Source organism: Macaca nemestrina, chromosome 7 (assembly GCF_043159975.1).
Source record: "Macaca nemestrina isolate mMacNem1 chromosome 7, mMacNem.hap1, whole genome shotgun sequence".
Taxonomy (NCBI): Eukaryota; Metazoa; Chordata; class Mammalia; order Primates; family Cercopithecidae; genus Macaca; species Macaca nemestrina.
In genome coordinates, this window is record NC_092131.1 from 137,369,611 (window position 1) to 137,384,184 (window position 14,574).

At 45.4% G+C, this 14,574-nt stretch overlaps 1 protein-coding gene and 1 non-coding gene across 5 annotated transcripts in view; both read right to left on the reverse strand.

The window, feature by feature from the left end:
* The window catches only part of LOC105488614 (zinc finger protein 609), a 243,690-nt gene that overhangs the window by 12,571 nt on the left and 216,545 nt on the right, over nucleotides 1–14,574 (reverse strand). For all 4 annotated transcript variants that reach the window (XM_071099354.1, XM_011752840.3, XM_071099355.1 and 1 more), the window contains one exon: nucleotides 1,212–1,299. In XM_071099354.1, coding sequence (XP_070955455.1) covers nucleotides 1,212–1,299 — 88 coding nt within the window. The remainder of the gene's footprint in view (nucleotides 1–1,211; nucleotides 1,300–14,574) is intronic.
* LOC112428737 (U6 spliceosomal RNA) lies at nucleotides 609–715 on the reverse strand. Its single transcript, XR_003020788.1, has one exon. It is a non-coding gene; the product is annotated as a U6 spliceosomal RNA (small nuclear RNA).

The window sequence follows — 14,574 nt, forward strand, 5'->3', positions numbered from 1 at the left end:
GCATAAATAGCCCTCGGTAGAGCCTAATCACATCTGAGAAAAGGAGAGTGGTATGGAATCAAGAACTTTACAATACTTTTCCTTGGGACATTTCTGCCCATCTTAGTTTCATGGGAACAATGGGCAGATGAAGGTTTAAGATACTTTTCGTAAAAGAACTGTCCAGATAGTAACTACCATTTTCAATGAATATGATTCAATAAAGGAACTTGTGACTGCATGGGAATGGCATTAATTGGTAAGCTCCTAGGATGTTACGTGCATGTTAGTTGTAAATTACCCCCAATGCCTGGGTTCCCCAAACCCTGACAAACTGGGTACTAATATTAGGAACAAGCTATTAGGTGCCATTGATTGAAATATCCATCTAAAGGTCAAATTGCAACATGAAAAGGTCCTTGTGAAACCCATATGTTCTAGTAGAGTTTATAAAACTAAACATGTTCTTGAGTTCGAATTTCTGAGAAATAGCTACTATCAATGAATGTTTGCTCACCCATGGTTAGATGGTCTCAAGGTGGCTTTAATAATTCCAGTCAAAGGCTTAAATAGGATTTTCTCCCCATTCCCCCAATGCATCCCCTCAACAATTTTTTTTTGATAATTTTAAAAATATGGAACACTTCACAAATTTGCATGTCACCCTTGTGCAGGGGTCATGTTAATCTTTTCTGTATTGTTCCAATTTTAGTATATGTACCTCTGAAGTGAGCACCCCCTGAACACTTTCATACACAATTCATCCTCTTTTTTTTTTTTTTTTGAGATGGAGTTTCGCTTTTTGTTGCCCAGGCTGGAGTACAATGGCGCGATCTTGGCTCACTGCAACCTCCGCCTCCTGGCTTCAAGTGATTCTCCTGCCTCAGCCTCTCGAGTAGCTGGGATTACAGGCATGCACCACCACACCTGGCTAACTTTGTATTTTTAGTAGAGATGGGGTTTCTCCATGTTGGTCAGGCTAGTCTTGAACTCCCGATCTCAGGTGATCTGCCCGCCTCAGCCTCCCAAAGTGCAGGGATTACAGGCGTGAGCCACTGCGCCCAGCCATTCAGTCTTCTTGAATGTCAGATAAATACAGTGCTTTCCCTGGTTATCTACACCATCGTGTCCCTTAAAAGCTGGGTGTACAATTCTAGCAGGATAAAAGTATAAGAGATCACCAATCAGAATGGTTCAGACTTAATATAAACTAAATAGCTGTAAGTGCTTACCTTGGGGGTGCCCAATCATGTCGTGTGCAGTCAAGGAGTGTACCTACATATGTCTTGTTCCTCCACGTTACGTTTACCACCAACATCCCTGGAAAATAAGAGCACATAGATATAGACGAGACACACCCCATTTGCCACTGAGAAGAGTATTCTTTTGTCAGCACTGTGACTTCTATAAAAGGGTTTAGGAGGTGCTCTGGGTACCAACGGGACAAATAGGATTGGGCCAGAATAGTTCCATAGGAATTGCCTACAATGCTACTGAGGCCCCTTAGGATGGTTAACAGTTGTAAAGACTTCATGGTTTTGTCAAGACACATTTTATTTTTATTTTTATTTTTATTTTTTTTTGAGACGGAGTCTCGCTATGTCGCCCAGGGTGGAGGGCAGTGGCCGGATCTCAGCTCACTGCAAGCTCCACCTCCCGGGTTTTTATGCCATTCTCCTGCCTCAGCCTCCCGAGTAGCCGGGACTACAGGCGCCCACCACCTCGCCCGGCTAGTTTTTTGTATTTTTTAGTAGAGACGGGGTTTCACCGTGTTAGCCAGGATGGTCTCAAACTCCTGACCTCGTGATCCGCCCGTCTCGGCCTCCCAAAGTGCTGGGATTACAGGCTTGAGCCACCGCGCCCGGCCAAGACACATTTTATTTTTATTTTTGGAGATGGTCTTGCTCTGCTGCCCAGGCTGGAGTGCAGCCTCAAGCAATTGTCCCACCTCAGTCTCCCAAGTAGCTGGGACCACAGGAGCATGTCACCACACCTCGATAATTAAAAAAAAATGTTTTTGGCCAGGAGTGGTGGCTCACACCTGTAATCCCAGTACTTTGGGAGGCTAAGGTAGACAGATCACTTGTGGCCAGGAGCTCAAGATCAGCCTGACCAATATGGGAAAACCTGTCTCTACTAAAATTACAAAAATCAGCCGGGCATGCTGGCGCGTGCCTGTAATCCCAGCTACTCAGGAGGCTGAGGCAGGAGAATCGCTTGAACCCAGGAGGCGGAGTTTGCAGTGAGACGAGATTGCGCCACTGCACTCCAGCCTGGGTGACAGAGTGAGACTCCATCTCAAAAAAAGAAAAAAAAAAAAAAAAAGCTTTTGATTAGGTAATATAGCCTTACTCCAAAATTCAAAAGGTAGCCCCCACTCGCCCCTGCAAAAAAAAAAAAAAATCCCCAACAAACTCTAACATAAAATTAAGTGTCCAGTGGGCCGGGCGTGGTGGCTCAAGCCTGTAATCCCAGCACTTTGGGAGGCCGAGACGGGCGGATCACGAGGTCAGGAGATTGAGACCATCCTGGCTAACACGGTGAAACACCGTCTCTACTAAAAAATACAAAAAACTAGCCGGGCGAGGTGGCGGGTGCCTGTAGTCCCAGCTACTTGGGAGGCTGAGGCAGGAGAATGGCGTAAACCTGGGTTTACGCTGAGATCCGGCCACTGCACCCCAGCCTGGGTGACAGAGCGAGACTCCGTCTCAAAAAAAAAAAAAAAAAAGAAGTGTCCCTTCCATAACTGTTCTTCAGTCTTCCAGCTCCCCTACTTGGAAACATCCAAAAGTATTCCACAGATATTTTATATGTATATATGCAAATATGTTCATACATTCTTCCTTAAATGATAGCAATATACATACAATGTTCTGCACACTGCTTTTTACATGTACCCAAATATTTTGGATCATTCCATATGTGTAGACAGAGAGCTACTTCATTCTTTTCAATGGCAGCATTTGAATGGACATTTAGGTTGTTTCAATCTTCTGCTATTACAAATAAACTGCAATGAATAATCTTGTACAAATGCTTCATTTTACCTACACGAATACGTCTGTAAGATGAATTCCTGTAAGTAAAACTGTTAATCACAGTGCACTTGTATTTGGAGTTCTGATAAATACGGCCAAACCACCTCCAAACTGCCTCAAAGAAGATGTACTCATTCATATACCCATTTATAGTAGCCCATGAATACTTCTCGCCCTTTTCCTTTGGCAACATGGTGTTCTCATTTTGTTCTTTGCCAATCTGATAAAAGAAAAATTGTTTTATATGGTTTTTTTTTTTTTTTTGGCATTTTAATTCCTTTTTTTTTTTTTTTTAAACGGAGTTTCGCTCTTGTTCCCCAAGCTGGAATGCAATGGTGTGATCCCTGCTCACTGCAACTTCCGCCTCCTGGGTTCAAGCAATTCTCCGCCTCAGCCTCCCCAGTAGCTGGGATTATAGGCATGCACCACCATCCTCAGCTAATTTTGTATTTTTAGTAGAGACAGAGTTTCTCCATGTTGGTCAGGCTGGTCTCAATCTCCCAACCTCAGGTAATTCGCCTGCCTCGGCCTCCCAAAGTGCTGGGATTACAGGCATGAGCCACCGCGCCTGGCCGGCAATTTTAATTCTTTTAGAGACAATGTCTTGTTAATGTTGCCCAGATTCGGCTCAAACTCTTGGCCTCAAGCAATCCTCCTGTCAAGACCATTTTGCCCAGGCTGGTCTTGAACTCCTGAGTTCAAGCAATCCATCTGCCTTGGCCTTCCAGGGTGCTGGGATTATAGACATGAGCCACCACACTTGGCTCCATTCAGTCTTTTTTTTTTTTTGAGACGGAGTCTGGCTCTGTCGCCCAGGCTGTAGTGCAGTGGCGCGATCTCGGCTCACTGCAAGCTCCGCCTCCCGGGTTCACACCATTCTCCTGTCTCAGCCTCCCGAGTACCTGGGACTACAGGCGCCCGCCACCACGCCCAGCTAATTTTTTGTATTTTTAGTGGAGACGGGGTTTCACCGTGGTCTTGATCTCCTCACCTTGTGATCCGCCCGCCTCGGCCTCCCAAAGTGGTGGGATTACAGGCGTGAGCCACCCCGCCTGGTGGCTCCAGTCTTTTACCATTAAATATAATATTCAGTTTTAGCAACATATTTGGGATATTAGAGACAAAAAGAAAACCCAGGGAACTCATCACCATGTTGTTTCTAAGGTCTTGCGACCCTTAGAGCTGGTGTGCCTTCTTTCTTCCACCTTTCACAGTCCTGTTATATTTGTTTTATAAATAATTTCCAGAGTTTTTAGTTGTATTTAGTGGGAGTGGGAGATCTCGGCTCACTGCAGCCTCTGCCTCCCAGGTTAGCGCCATTCTCCTGCCTCAGCCTCCTGAGCAGCTGGGACTATAGGCATCCGCCATCACATCCGGTTATTTTTTTTTTTTTTTTAATTTTTGGTAGAGACGGGGATTCACCGTGTTAGCCAGGATGGTCTCGATCTCCTGACCTCATGATCCACCCGCCTCGGCCTCCCAAAGTGTTGGGATTACAGGCAAGAGCCACCACGCCCGGCTTTAGCCTCCTTTCATAAGGCTGGTTGGGGGTTAGCATCTCACTCTCCTGGCCTCACATTCTTAGTCTACGAGTATTTTCAGTATCTATTTACCCCTCTGAAATCACCTCTCATGCCCTATTCTTTGTTCCCAGATCTGGAGGTCAGCCAGTCCACAGATTCAGCCCCACTTAGTGACTTGCATCTCTGTTTCTTTTTTCTTTTTCTTTTTTTTGAGACGGAGTCTCGCTCTGTCACGCAGGCTGGAGTGCAGTGGCGCGATCTCGGCTCACTGCAAGCTCCGCCTCCCGGGTTCACGCCATTCTCCAGCCTCAGCCTGCCGAGTGCCGGAGCCCGCCACCACGCCTGGCTAATTTTTTGTATTTTAGTAGAGACGGGGTTTCACCGTGTTAGCCAGGATGGTCTCGATCGCCTGACCTCGTGATCTGCCGGCCTCCCAAAGTGCTGGGATTACAGGCATGAGCCACTGCGCCCGGCCTGTTTCTTTCTTTCTTCCTTTCTTCCTTCCTTCCTCCCTCCCTCCCTCTTTTCCCTCCTTCCTTCCTTCTTTCCCCTCCTTCCTTCCTTCTTTCCTCCCTCCCTCCCTCTCTCCCTCCGTCCCTCCCTCCCTTCCTTCCTCCTTCCCTCCCTCCCTTCCTTCCTTCCTTCTTTCTTTCCAGACAGTTTCACTCTTCTTGCCCAGGCTGAAGTGCAATGGCGCAATCTCCGCTCACTGCAACACCTCCCAGGTTCGAGCGATTCCCCTGCCTCAGCCTCCCAAGTAGCTGGGATTACAGGCATGCGCCACCATGCCCCAGCTAATTTTGTTTGTTTGTTTGTTTGTTTTTAAGTAGAGACGGGGCTTCTCCACCTTGGTCAGGCTGGTCTCAAACTCCTGACCTCAGGTGATGTGCCCACCTCAGCCTCCCAAAGTGCTGGGATTACAGGCATGAGCCACCACGCCCAGCCCCAAGGCACATTTTCTATGGAATGTATCAAGACAATAAATCTGGGGGATCTGGAATTAGCCTTTTGTCTACAGCCACGCACTAATAAAATACTTTTTGATTTGGCACTTCCAGGACCTATCTCTAGTAACTCACTTATATTCATTTCTTCTTTGACATACAATGCTGTCTGAAGATCACCGGACATGGAGTTAGAAAACCTTAGTGCAAATCCTGGCTTTGTTACAGTGTAACCTTGAACAAGTCACTTGATTTCTACAAATCTCAGATTTTTAAAAATACAGGATTAAGCCAGGTACGGTGGCTCATGCCTGTAATCCCGCACTTTGGGAGGCCAAGGCGGGTGGATCACAAGGTCAGGAGATGGAGACCATCCTGGCCAACACGGAGAAACCTCATCTCTGTGGTGGCATGTGCCTGTCATCCCAGCTACTTGGGAGGCTAAGGCAGGAGCATCACTTGAACCAGTGAGTCGGAAGTTGCAGTGAGCAGAGATTGCGCCACTGCACTCCAGCCTGGCGAAAGAGCGAGACTCCATCTCAAAAAAAAAAAAAAAAAAAAAAAAAGAAAAAAAAGGCTGTGCGTGGTGGCTCACGCCTGTAATCCCAGCACTTTGGGAGGCCGAGGCGGGCGGATCACAAGGTCAGGAGATCGAGACCATCCTGGCTAACACAGTGAAACTCCCGTCTCTACTAAAAATATAAAAAATTAGCCGGCTGTGGGGGGCGGGCCCCTGTAGTCCCAGCTGCTGGGGAGGCTGCAGCAGGAGAATGGCGTGAACCTGGGAGGCGGAGCTTACAGTGAGCCGAGATCGCGCCACTGCACTCCAGCCTGGGTGATAGAGTGAGGCTCCATCTCAAAAAAAAAAAAAAAAAAAAAAAAAAAAAGGATTAAGACAGAAATAAATTATAAAATTATTAAATTAGACAACTGGCCAGGCACGGTGGCTCACGGCTGTAATCCCAGCACTTTGGGAGGCCGAGGCGGGTGGATCACGAGGTCAGGAGATCGAGGCCATCCTGGTTAACAGGGTGAAACACCGTCTCTACTAAAAATATAAAAAAAAAGTAGCCAGGTGTGGTGGCTGCCCCCTGTAGTCCCAGCTATTTGGGAGGCTGAGGCAGGAGAATGGCGTGAACTCAGGAGGCGTAGCTTACAGTGAGCAGAGATCATGTCACTGCACTCCAGCCTGGGCTACAGAGCGAGACTCCATCTCAAAAAAAAAAAAAAAAAAAAAAAAAAAAAAAAAAAAAAAAGGAAAAAAATAAATCAGACAACTAACCCACAGTAGGTTTTCAATAAATAAATACAAAGGGAGTGCTTTATACAAAACTATGGAGTATCAGGACTTGAGTTGGTCATGACTTTAAATAAGATCTTATTCAGCCTTTTTTTTTTTTTTTGAGATGGAGTCTTGCTCTGTCCCCTAGGCTGGAGTGCAGTGGCGCGATCTTGGCTCACTGCAACCTCTGCCTCCCAGGTTCAAGCAATTCTCCTGCCTCAGCCTCCTGAGTAGCTGGGATTACAGGCGCCTGCCACCACGCCCAGCTAATTTTTGTATTTTTAGTAGAGAAGGGATGTCACCATGTTGGTCAGGCTGGTCTTGAACCCCTGACCTTGTGATCCACCCACCTTGGCCTCCCAAAGTGCTGGGATTACAGGCATGAGCCACCGCGCCTGGCCCTTAGCCCTTGTTTTCGTTGGAATTGAAATTTAGGGTGCTTTATCACAAAACCAAATCAGACAAGGGAGAGGGAGAAAAAGAATTATCCTACTCAGGAAGTCTCATTCTAGTAAAATTAGGGCAGGAAAGAACTTTGGTTTAGTAAGTTGGATTCTTTTTCAGTCTTACCAAGTGAAGCAGAACAATCCATTGGATTGTGATTCAAACATTCATCAAACATATATTATGGGTGTGGCACAGTGGCTTATGCCTGGAACCCCAGCGCTTTGGGAGGCTGAGGCAGGAGGATCGTTCAAGGCCAGGTGTTCAAGACCAGCCTGGGCAACACAGTGAGACCTGTCTCTACAAAAAAATTTAAAAACTAGCCAGTTGTGGTGGTGCCCACCTGAAGTCCCAACTACCTGAGAGGCTGAGGTGGGAGGACCACTTGAGCCCAGTAGTTCAAGGCTGCAGTGAAGCTATGCCTGTGCCACTGCACTCCAGCCTGGGTGACAGGGTGAGACTACATCTCTAAAAAAAAAAAACTTGGCCAGACGCAGTGGCTCACGCCTGTAATCCCACCACTTTGGGAGGCTGAGGTGGGTGGACCACCTGAGGTCAGGAGTTCGAGACCAGCCTGACCAACATGGTGAAACACCATCACTACTAAAATACAAAAATTAGCTGGGCATAGTGGCAGGTGCCTGTAATCTCAGCTACTTGGGAGGCTGAGGCAGGAGAATCACTTGAACCCAGGAGTCGGAGGCTGTAGTGAGCTGAGATCATGCCATTGCACTCCAGCTTGGGCAACAAGGGCGAAACTCTGTCTCAAAAAAAAAAAAAAAAAAAAAAAAAGGAAGGAAAAGAAAAGAAAAAACTTTCGGCCAGGTGCAGTGGCTCATGCCTGTAATCCCAGCACTTTGGGAGGCGGGTGGATCACTTAAGGTCAGGAGTCTAGGACCAGCCAGGCTGGCCAAGATGGTGAAACCCCATCTCTACTAAAAATAAAACAATTAGCCAGGCATGGTGGTGGGTGCCTGTAGTCCCAGCTACTCAGGAGGCTGTGGCAAGAGAATTGCTTGAACCCAGGAGGTGGAGGTTGCAGTGAGCTGAGATTGTGCTACTGCACTCCAGCCTCGGTGACAGAGCAAGGTTTCATCTCAAAAAATAAATACAATAAAGTAAAAAAGAAAAAACTATTATGTGTGAGATGTTTTCATATTATCTTATTGAATATTTACAGCCTTAAATCAGTTTTATTTTTATTTATTTTTATTTTAGACAGAGTCTCGCTCTGTTGTCCAGGCTAGAGTGCAGTGGTGCAACCTTCGCTCACTGCAACCTCCACTTCCCAGGTTCAAGCAATTTTTGTGCCTCAGCCTCCCAAGTAGCTGGGATTACAGGTGTGCAGCACCACGCATGGCTAATTTTTGTATTTTTAGTAAAGACAGGGTTACACCATGTTGGCCAGGCTGGTTTTGAACTTCTGGCCTCAAGTGATCCACCCAACTTGGCCTCCCAAAGTGCCGAGATTACAGTAGTCACTGTACTTGGCCACTTTTACTTGTATTTATGTGTGTGTGTGTGTGTGTGTGTGTGTGTGTGTTTGAGATGAAGTCTTGCTTTGTTGCCCAGGGTGGAGTGCAGTGGCACGATCTCTACTCACTGCAACCTCTGCATCCTGGGTTCAAGCGATTCTCCTGCCTTAGCCTCCTGAGTAGCTGGCATTTGTTAATTTTTAAAAATTTTTTGTTTGTTTAAAAAGAGACGGAGTCTCACTATGTTGCCCAGGCTGGTTTCGAACTCCTGGTCTCAAGTGATCCTCCTGCCTTGGTTTCCTAAAGAGCTGGGATTACAGGCATGAGCCATGGCACCCGGTCTTAAATCACTTTTTGAGGAAGGCAGGCCGTTAAGTGGGTGCCAAAAATCGTGTCATATAAGGATTGTTAAGGCTACTTTGCAAAGGAGGAGATGAAACACCAGAAGGATAAATCATTTACTCGAGGGTTCACTATTAGTGGTCAGATCTTTCAGACGCTAAGGCCTGACACAGCTATCTCTAATGGATTCTGATTCTTTTCACACAATTTTCTTAGAATATTGTTACCTTCACCTTAGATAAAAGACATATACACATACAGGATTGCAGAGGGTCATCCAGAGGGGAAAAGGATAGGAATCCTACCCCTTTTCAGTGCCCTGACATCTTAAGGGAAACGGCATACCTCCTAAAGAAGTAATTAGACTAAATTCTCTCTAGCTATTAGCAAAGTGATTTCAAGTGAATGTCTCCCCCAAGCGATGGCCTGCTCTGATTACTGCATAATCAATTTAATAGGAACAGAGTCCATTTATTTCTAGACAAGGTAAGACTTAGAGATAGGCATCTCATTTACAAGGGCAGATGAGCACAGCTGTACACAGAGAGCAGGCACACAACTAGAAGATGAATGTCATTACTATTCTTGAAACAGCTGGGTGGGAACACATGTTTATAAATCTGGCTTCTTCCTTTGGTATAATCTGCAAACTTTAGCAATAATGAATGAGCTGAAGAGAAGACAGGTCAAACAAAGTGCTGGAGATGGCAGAAGGGAAGAGAAAAAATTCTAATATGGAAAGACAAAATGGAGGCTTGTTTAAATGTCAAAGGAAACACACACTGATGAGGTGTAATACTCTTCCTACAAGGTTCCGAGTTGAGACAGCTGGGAGAATAGGACGATAGGAAAGAAGCAGCAAATAACACTTAACAGACCTAGTTTCCCTATTAGGGGCTAGCTTTAGGGAAGCAAGTAGGCTGAAGAGAAAGAAAAACTGGTCTTCATCTTGGAAAACTTACTATTTTTCATAAGTGTTCACAAAATAAAGAAAGGCTCAGCTTGTTTGAGGATAATACTGCTAAAAAATAGCAGTAATAAAGAGTACTCCATGTTTCTCTAGAATCTTACTTTCAGATTTACCGAGAGTCTTATGGACATAATCTAATTACCCATTATTAGGATTCAGAGTACTCACTATTCTCCCTTCTTAAAGGTTATCAATATTGGAGCAGAGTAAAGGGGAAATGATGACATTTATGAGGCACTAGTCAGGTTCCCCTAGTTATTATTATTATTTTTGAGATGGAGACTCACTCTGTCACCTAGGCTGGGGTGCAGTGGTGCAATCTCAGCTCACTCCAGCCTCCGCCTCCCAGGTTCAAGCGAAACTCCTGCCTCAGCCTCCTGAGCAGCTGGGATTACAGATGTGCACCACCACACCTCGCTAATTTTTGTATTATTAGTAGAGATACAGTTTCACCATGTTGGCCAGGCTGGTCTCGAACTCCTGACCTCAGGTGATCCACCTGCCTTGGGCTCCCAAAGTACTGGGATTATAGGCGTGAGCCAACACGCCTGGCCAGGTTCCCACAGTTCTTAGGAGTGAAATGCTGAGACAAACCCAATCCCAAAGCAGCACTGCTTTGTTTCAGATAAGAATTCAAAACCTCAAAACATTTGTGTAGTCAAGGCTAATCCAAGTATAATAGTGGAAAGAGAGAGAGAGAGAGATTTTTTCTAGGTCCCTCATTTTTACTATTTCCATTAGTACACACTTTCTCTCGGGGATCTGGTACCTTCATGCTCAGCTCTTTCATGCTCAGATCAATTCAGTTCTTGAAACACTTCCTTCACTTGGCTTCCAGAACACCATATTCTCCTGGTCTTCCTCCTATCTCTCTGGCCATTCCTCAGCATCTTTTGCTGGTACTTCAAGTGTAGCTGATGACTCAAACTTCTATCCCTAGCCCCACCATCTCCCCTAAACTCCAGATTCATGTATCTAATCACAAACTTGACATTTCCATTCGATGTCTAAATGTAGATCGCAAACTTAACATGTTCCAAACTGAGCTCCTGATACCCATCCTCTCCTTAACACCAAGAATAACAAAAATAACTTGATCTGAGTTCTCCCTATCTGAGGTAATGGCATGTACATCCTTCTAGGTGTTCAGGTCAAAACCCTTAGAGTTTTACTTGATTCCTCTCCTACTATCACGTCCCCACATCTGACCATCAGCAAATCTTTTTGGCTCAACCTTCAAAATATATCCAGATTTTGATCATTTCTCATTACCTTCGCTTCTACTGCTCCAAGCACTCCTTAAATTATTGCAATAGCTTCCTAACTTGCTTCTATCCTTATCACTTTCTGACCTGTTCTCAACACAGAGGCCAGAGAGATCCTGCTAAATAAAACCTCTCAAATCCTATCATTTCTCTGTATAAAACCTTTTAGCTTTTGAACTGGTACATACAGGTATAGGTAATAACATACATCTGTATACCTCTGTATACAATAGGTAATACATCTGTATGTATTACCTTTTCAAAAAAATAAACATAAAAATAGTTGTTAGTTGGCCAGGTGCGGTGGCTCATGCCTGTAATCTCAGCAATCTGGGAGGCCAAGGCAGGTGGACCATCTGAAGCCCGGAGTTTGAGACCAGCCTGGTCAATATGGTAAAACCCCATCTTTACTAAAAATATAAAAATTAGCCAGGCAGTAGTGGCGTGTGCCTGTAACCCCAGCTCCTGAGGAGGCTGAGGAAAGAGAATCGCTTGAGCCTGGGAGGCGGAGGTTGTAGTGAGCCGAGATCGTGCCACTGCACTCCTGTCTAGGCAACAGAATGAGACCCTGTCTCAAGAAAAAAAAAAAAAATTAGTTTTAGTAGAAATATCTCAATGTTTTAAAAATGCTTCATGGCCAAGCATGGTGGCTCATGCCTGTAATCTCAGCACTTTGGGAGGCCAAGGCAGGAGGACTGCTTGAGCACAGGAGTTCGAAATTAGCCTGGGCAATGCAGTGAGACCCTGTCTCTAAAAAAAATTTAAAAATTATCTGGGCTTGGTGGCATGTGCCTGTAGTCCCAGCTACTATGGAGGCTGACGTGGGGGATCACTTGAGCCCGGGACATCTAGGCTGTAATGAGTCGAGATGTTGCCCCTGCACTCCAGCCTAAGTCACAGAGGAAAAAAAAAAAGGTGGGGCCTAATTGTCATCCCCTGGAGTGTGAGCTGCCTTTAGCAACTTGCAGAAGTGATGGTGCATGACTTTTGAGACAAGGTGATAAAAGGTATTATTGTGGGTTCCTCCTTGCTTTCTCTCTGGGATTTCTTCCCTTAGGGATGACAGCAGCCATTTTGTGAGAAAACTTAAGCAGCCCTGTGGAGAAGTCCATGAGGCCAGCAACTGAGGCCCTCTGCCAATAGTCACGTAGTAAAGCAACTTGGAAGAGGATCCTCCAGCCTCAGATATGCTTTCAGATGATGGCAGCCCCGGTTAACAACCTCATGAGAGACCCTGAGTCAGACCACCCAGTTAAGCTACTCCTGAATTCCTGAGCCACAGAAACTCTGTGAGATAATATTTATTGTTTTAGACAGCTATGCTTTAGGTTAATTTGTTATATAACAGATAACCTGGAATAATGTCTATCCTATGTAGACAAATAATTCATTCCTACCTGGAACAAATATTTACTGAGCATCTATTATTTGCCAAGCATTCTGTAAAGTATTGAAGTTACAAAACACAGTGAAGAAATGCTGAGGTCCACTCCTGGGTTGGAAGCAAATGTTTATTAAGAGCCAACTTTATGGAATGTGCTGGACTAGGTACTAGAGAATATGGATAAATAAGGCCAGATGCTTGCCCTCAACATAAGAGACTAAAAAAGAAAAAAGGGAAGAGATTAAGTGGACCTGAATATTCCAGTAGCATTGAGTTTCCAAATGGAAACATCAGCATTTGCCTATATGCTGCTTTTAATTCTTATTTTAATCCCAATTTTCAATCCTGGTTGATGTTGACAACTACACCCTAACTGGATACAGATACACCCTAACTAACTTGGGTAAAGTGCAGGTTAGCACGCATACATGCTTTCATTCATTCTATTATTCAACAAATGAGCATCTACTCTGGGCCAGACACTGTTCTAAAGTACCAGGACATGGCAACACACAAAATTGACCAAGTCTCTGCTCTCACATTCAGATAAGAGGAGAAAGACAATGAATAAAGGAACATGTAAGCATATGTCAGATAGTGATACATGGCCAGGCACGGTGGCTCACACCTGTAATCCCAGCACTTTGGGAGGCTGAGGCAGGAGGACTGCTTGAGCCTAGGAGTTTGAGACCAGCCTGGCCAACATGGTGAAATCCTGTCTCTACAAAAAATACCAAAATTAGCCAGATATGGTGGCACACACCTGTAGTCCCAGGTACTTGGGAGACTGAGGCAGGAGAATTGCTTGAGCCCAGGAGGTGGAGGTTGCAGTGAGTCCACATCACGCCACTGCACTCCAGCCTGGGTGACGTGGGTGAAACCCTGTCTCAACAAACAAACAAACAAACAACAAAACCCCAGATAGTGATAAGCTATGGAGAAAAACAAAGCAGAAGAGGAACAGAGAATGTGAGGGATGGTGATGCTGCTATTTTATAAAGGGCAATTTTAAAAAGCCTTCTCAAGAAGATGACATTCAAGCAGAGAAATCTGTAAGAGGTGAGACAGCGAGCCCTATGGAAATTAGAAGAACATTTTAGGTAGAGAAAAAAGCAAGTACAAAGGCCCTGTGGTGGGAACGCGCATGGCACATTCGGAAGAGCAAAGAGGATAGTGTGGCTGTTGTGGAATAAGTGAGAGGAAGAGTGAGAACACATGAGGTCGGAGAGACAGCAGATTAGTGACAATGGTGGACCAAATCACGCAGACTGGGGATTGGCAGGCTTTTTTTTTTTTTTTTTTTTGAGACGGAGTCTCGCTCTGTCACCCAGGCTGGAGTGCAGTGGCCGGATCTCAGCTCACAGCAAGCTCCGCCTCCCGGGTTCACACCATTCTCCTACCTCAGCCTCCCGAGTAACTGGGACTACAGGCGCCCGCCACCTCGCCCGGCTAGTTTTTTGTATTTCTTAGTAGAGACGGGGTTTCACCGTGTTATCCAGGATGGTCTCGATCTCCTGACCTCGTGATCCACCCGTCTCGGCCTCCCAAAGTGCTGGGATTACAGGCTTGAGCCACTGCGCCCAGCCAGCAGGCGCTTAAAGTAAGGGACAGACAGCACATATTTAAAGCTTTGCAGGCCACACAGTCTCTGTCATAAATTCTCAACTCTTACAGTAGAAAAAGAGCCCCAGACAATATGTAAACAAATAGGCATAGTTGTATTCCAATAAAACTGTATTACAAAAACCGGAAGTGGGACTGGATTTGGTAACTGAGCCCTAACTTGCTAATCCATGATATAGACTGTCTGCACCTTGCGGAACAGATGATGAGGCCAGAGGGGAACTGTATTTATGTTTAGGCTCTGGCCTCAGAATGCACTCTCACTGAAACAAAGCTATAAATGAGAGCCAGATATAAAAGAAATA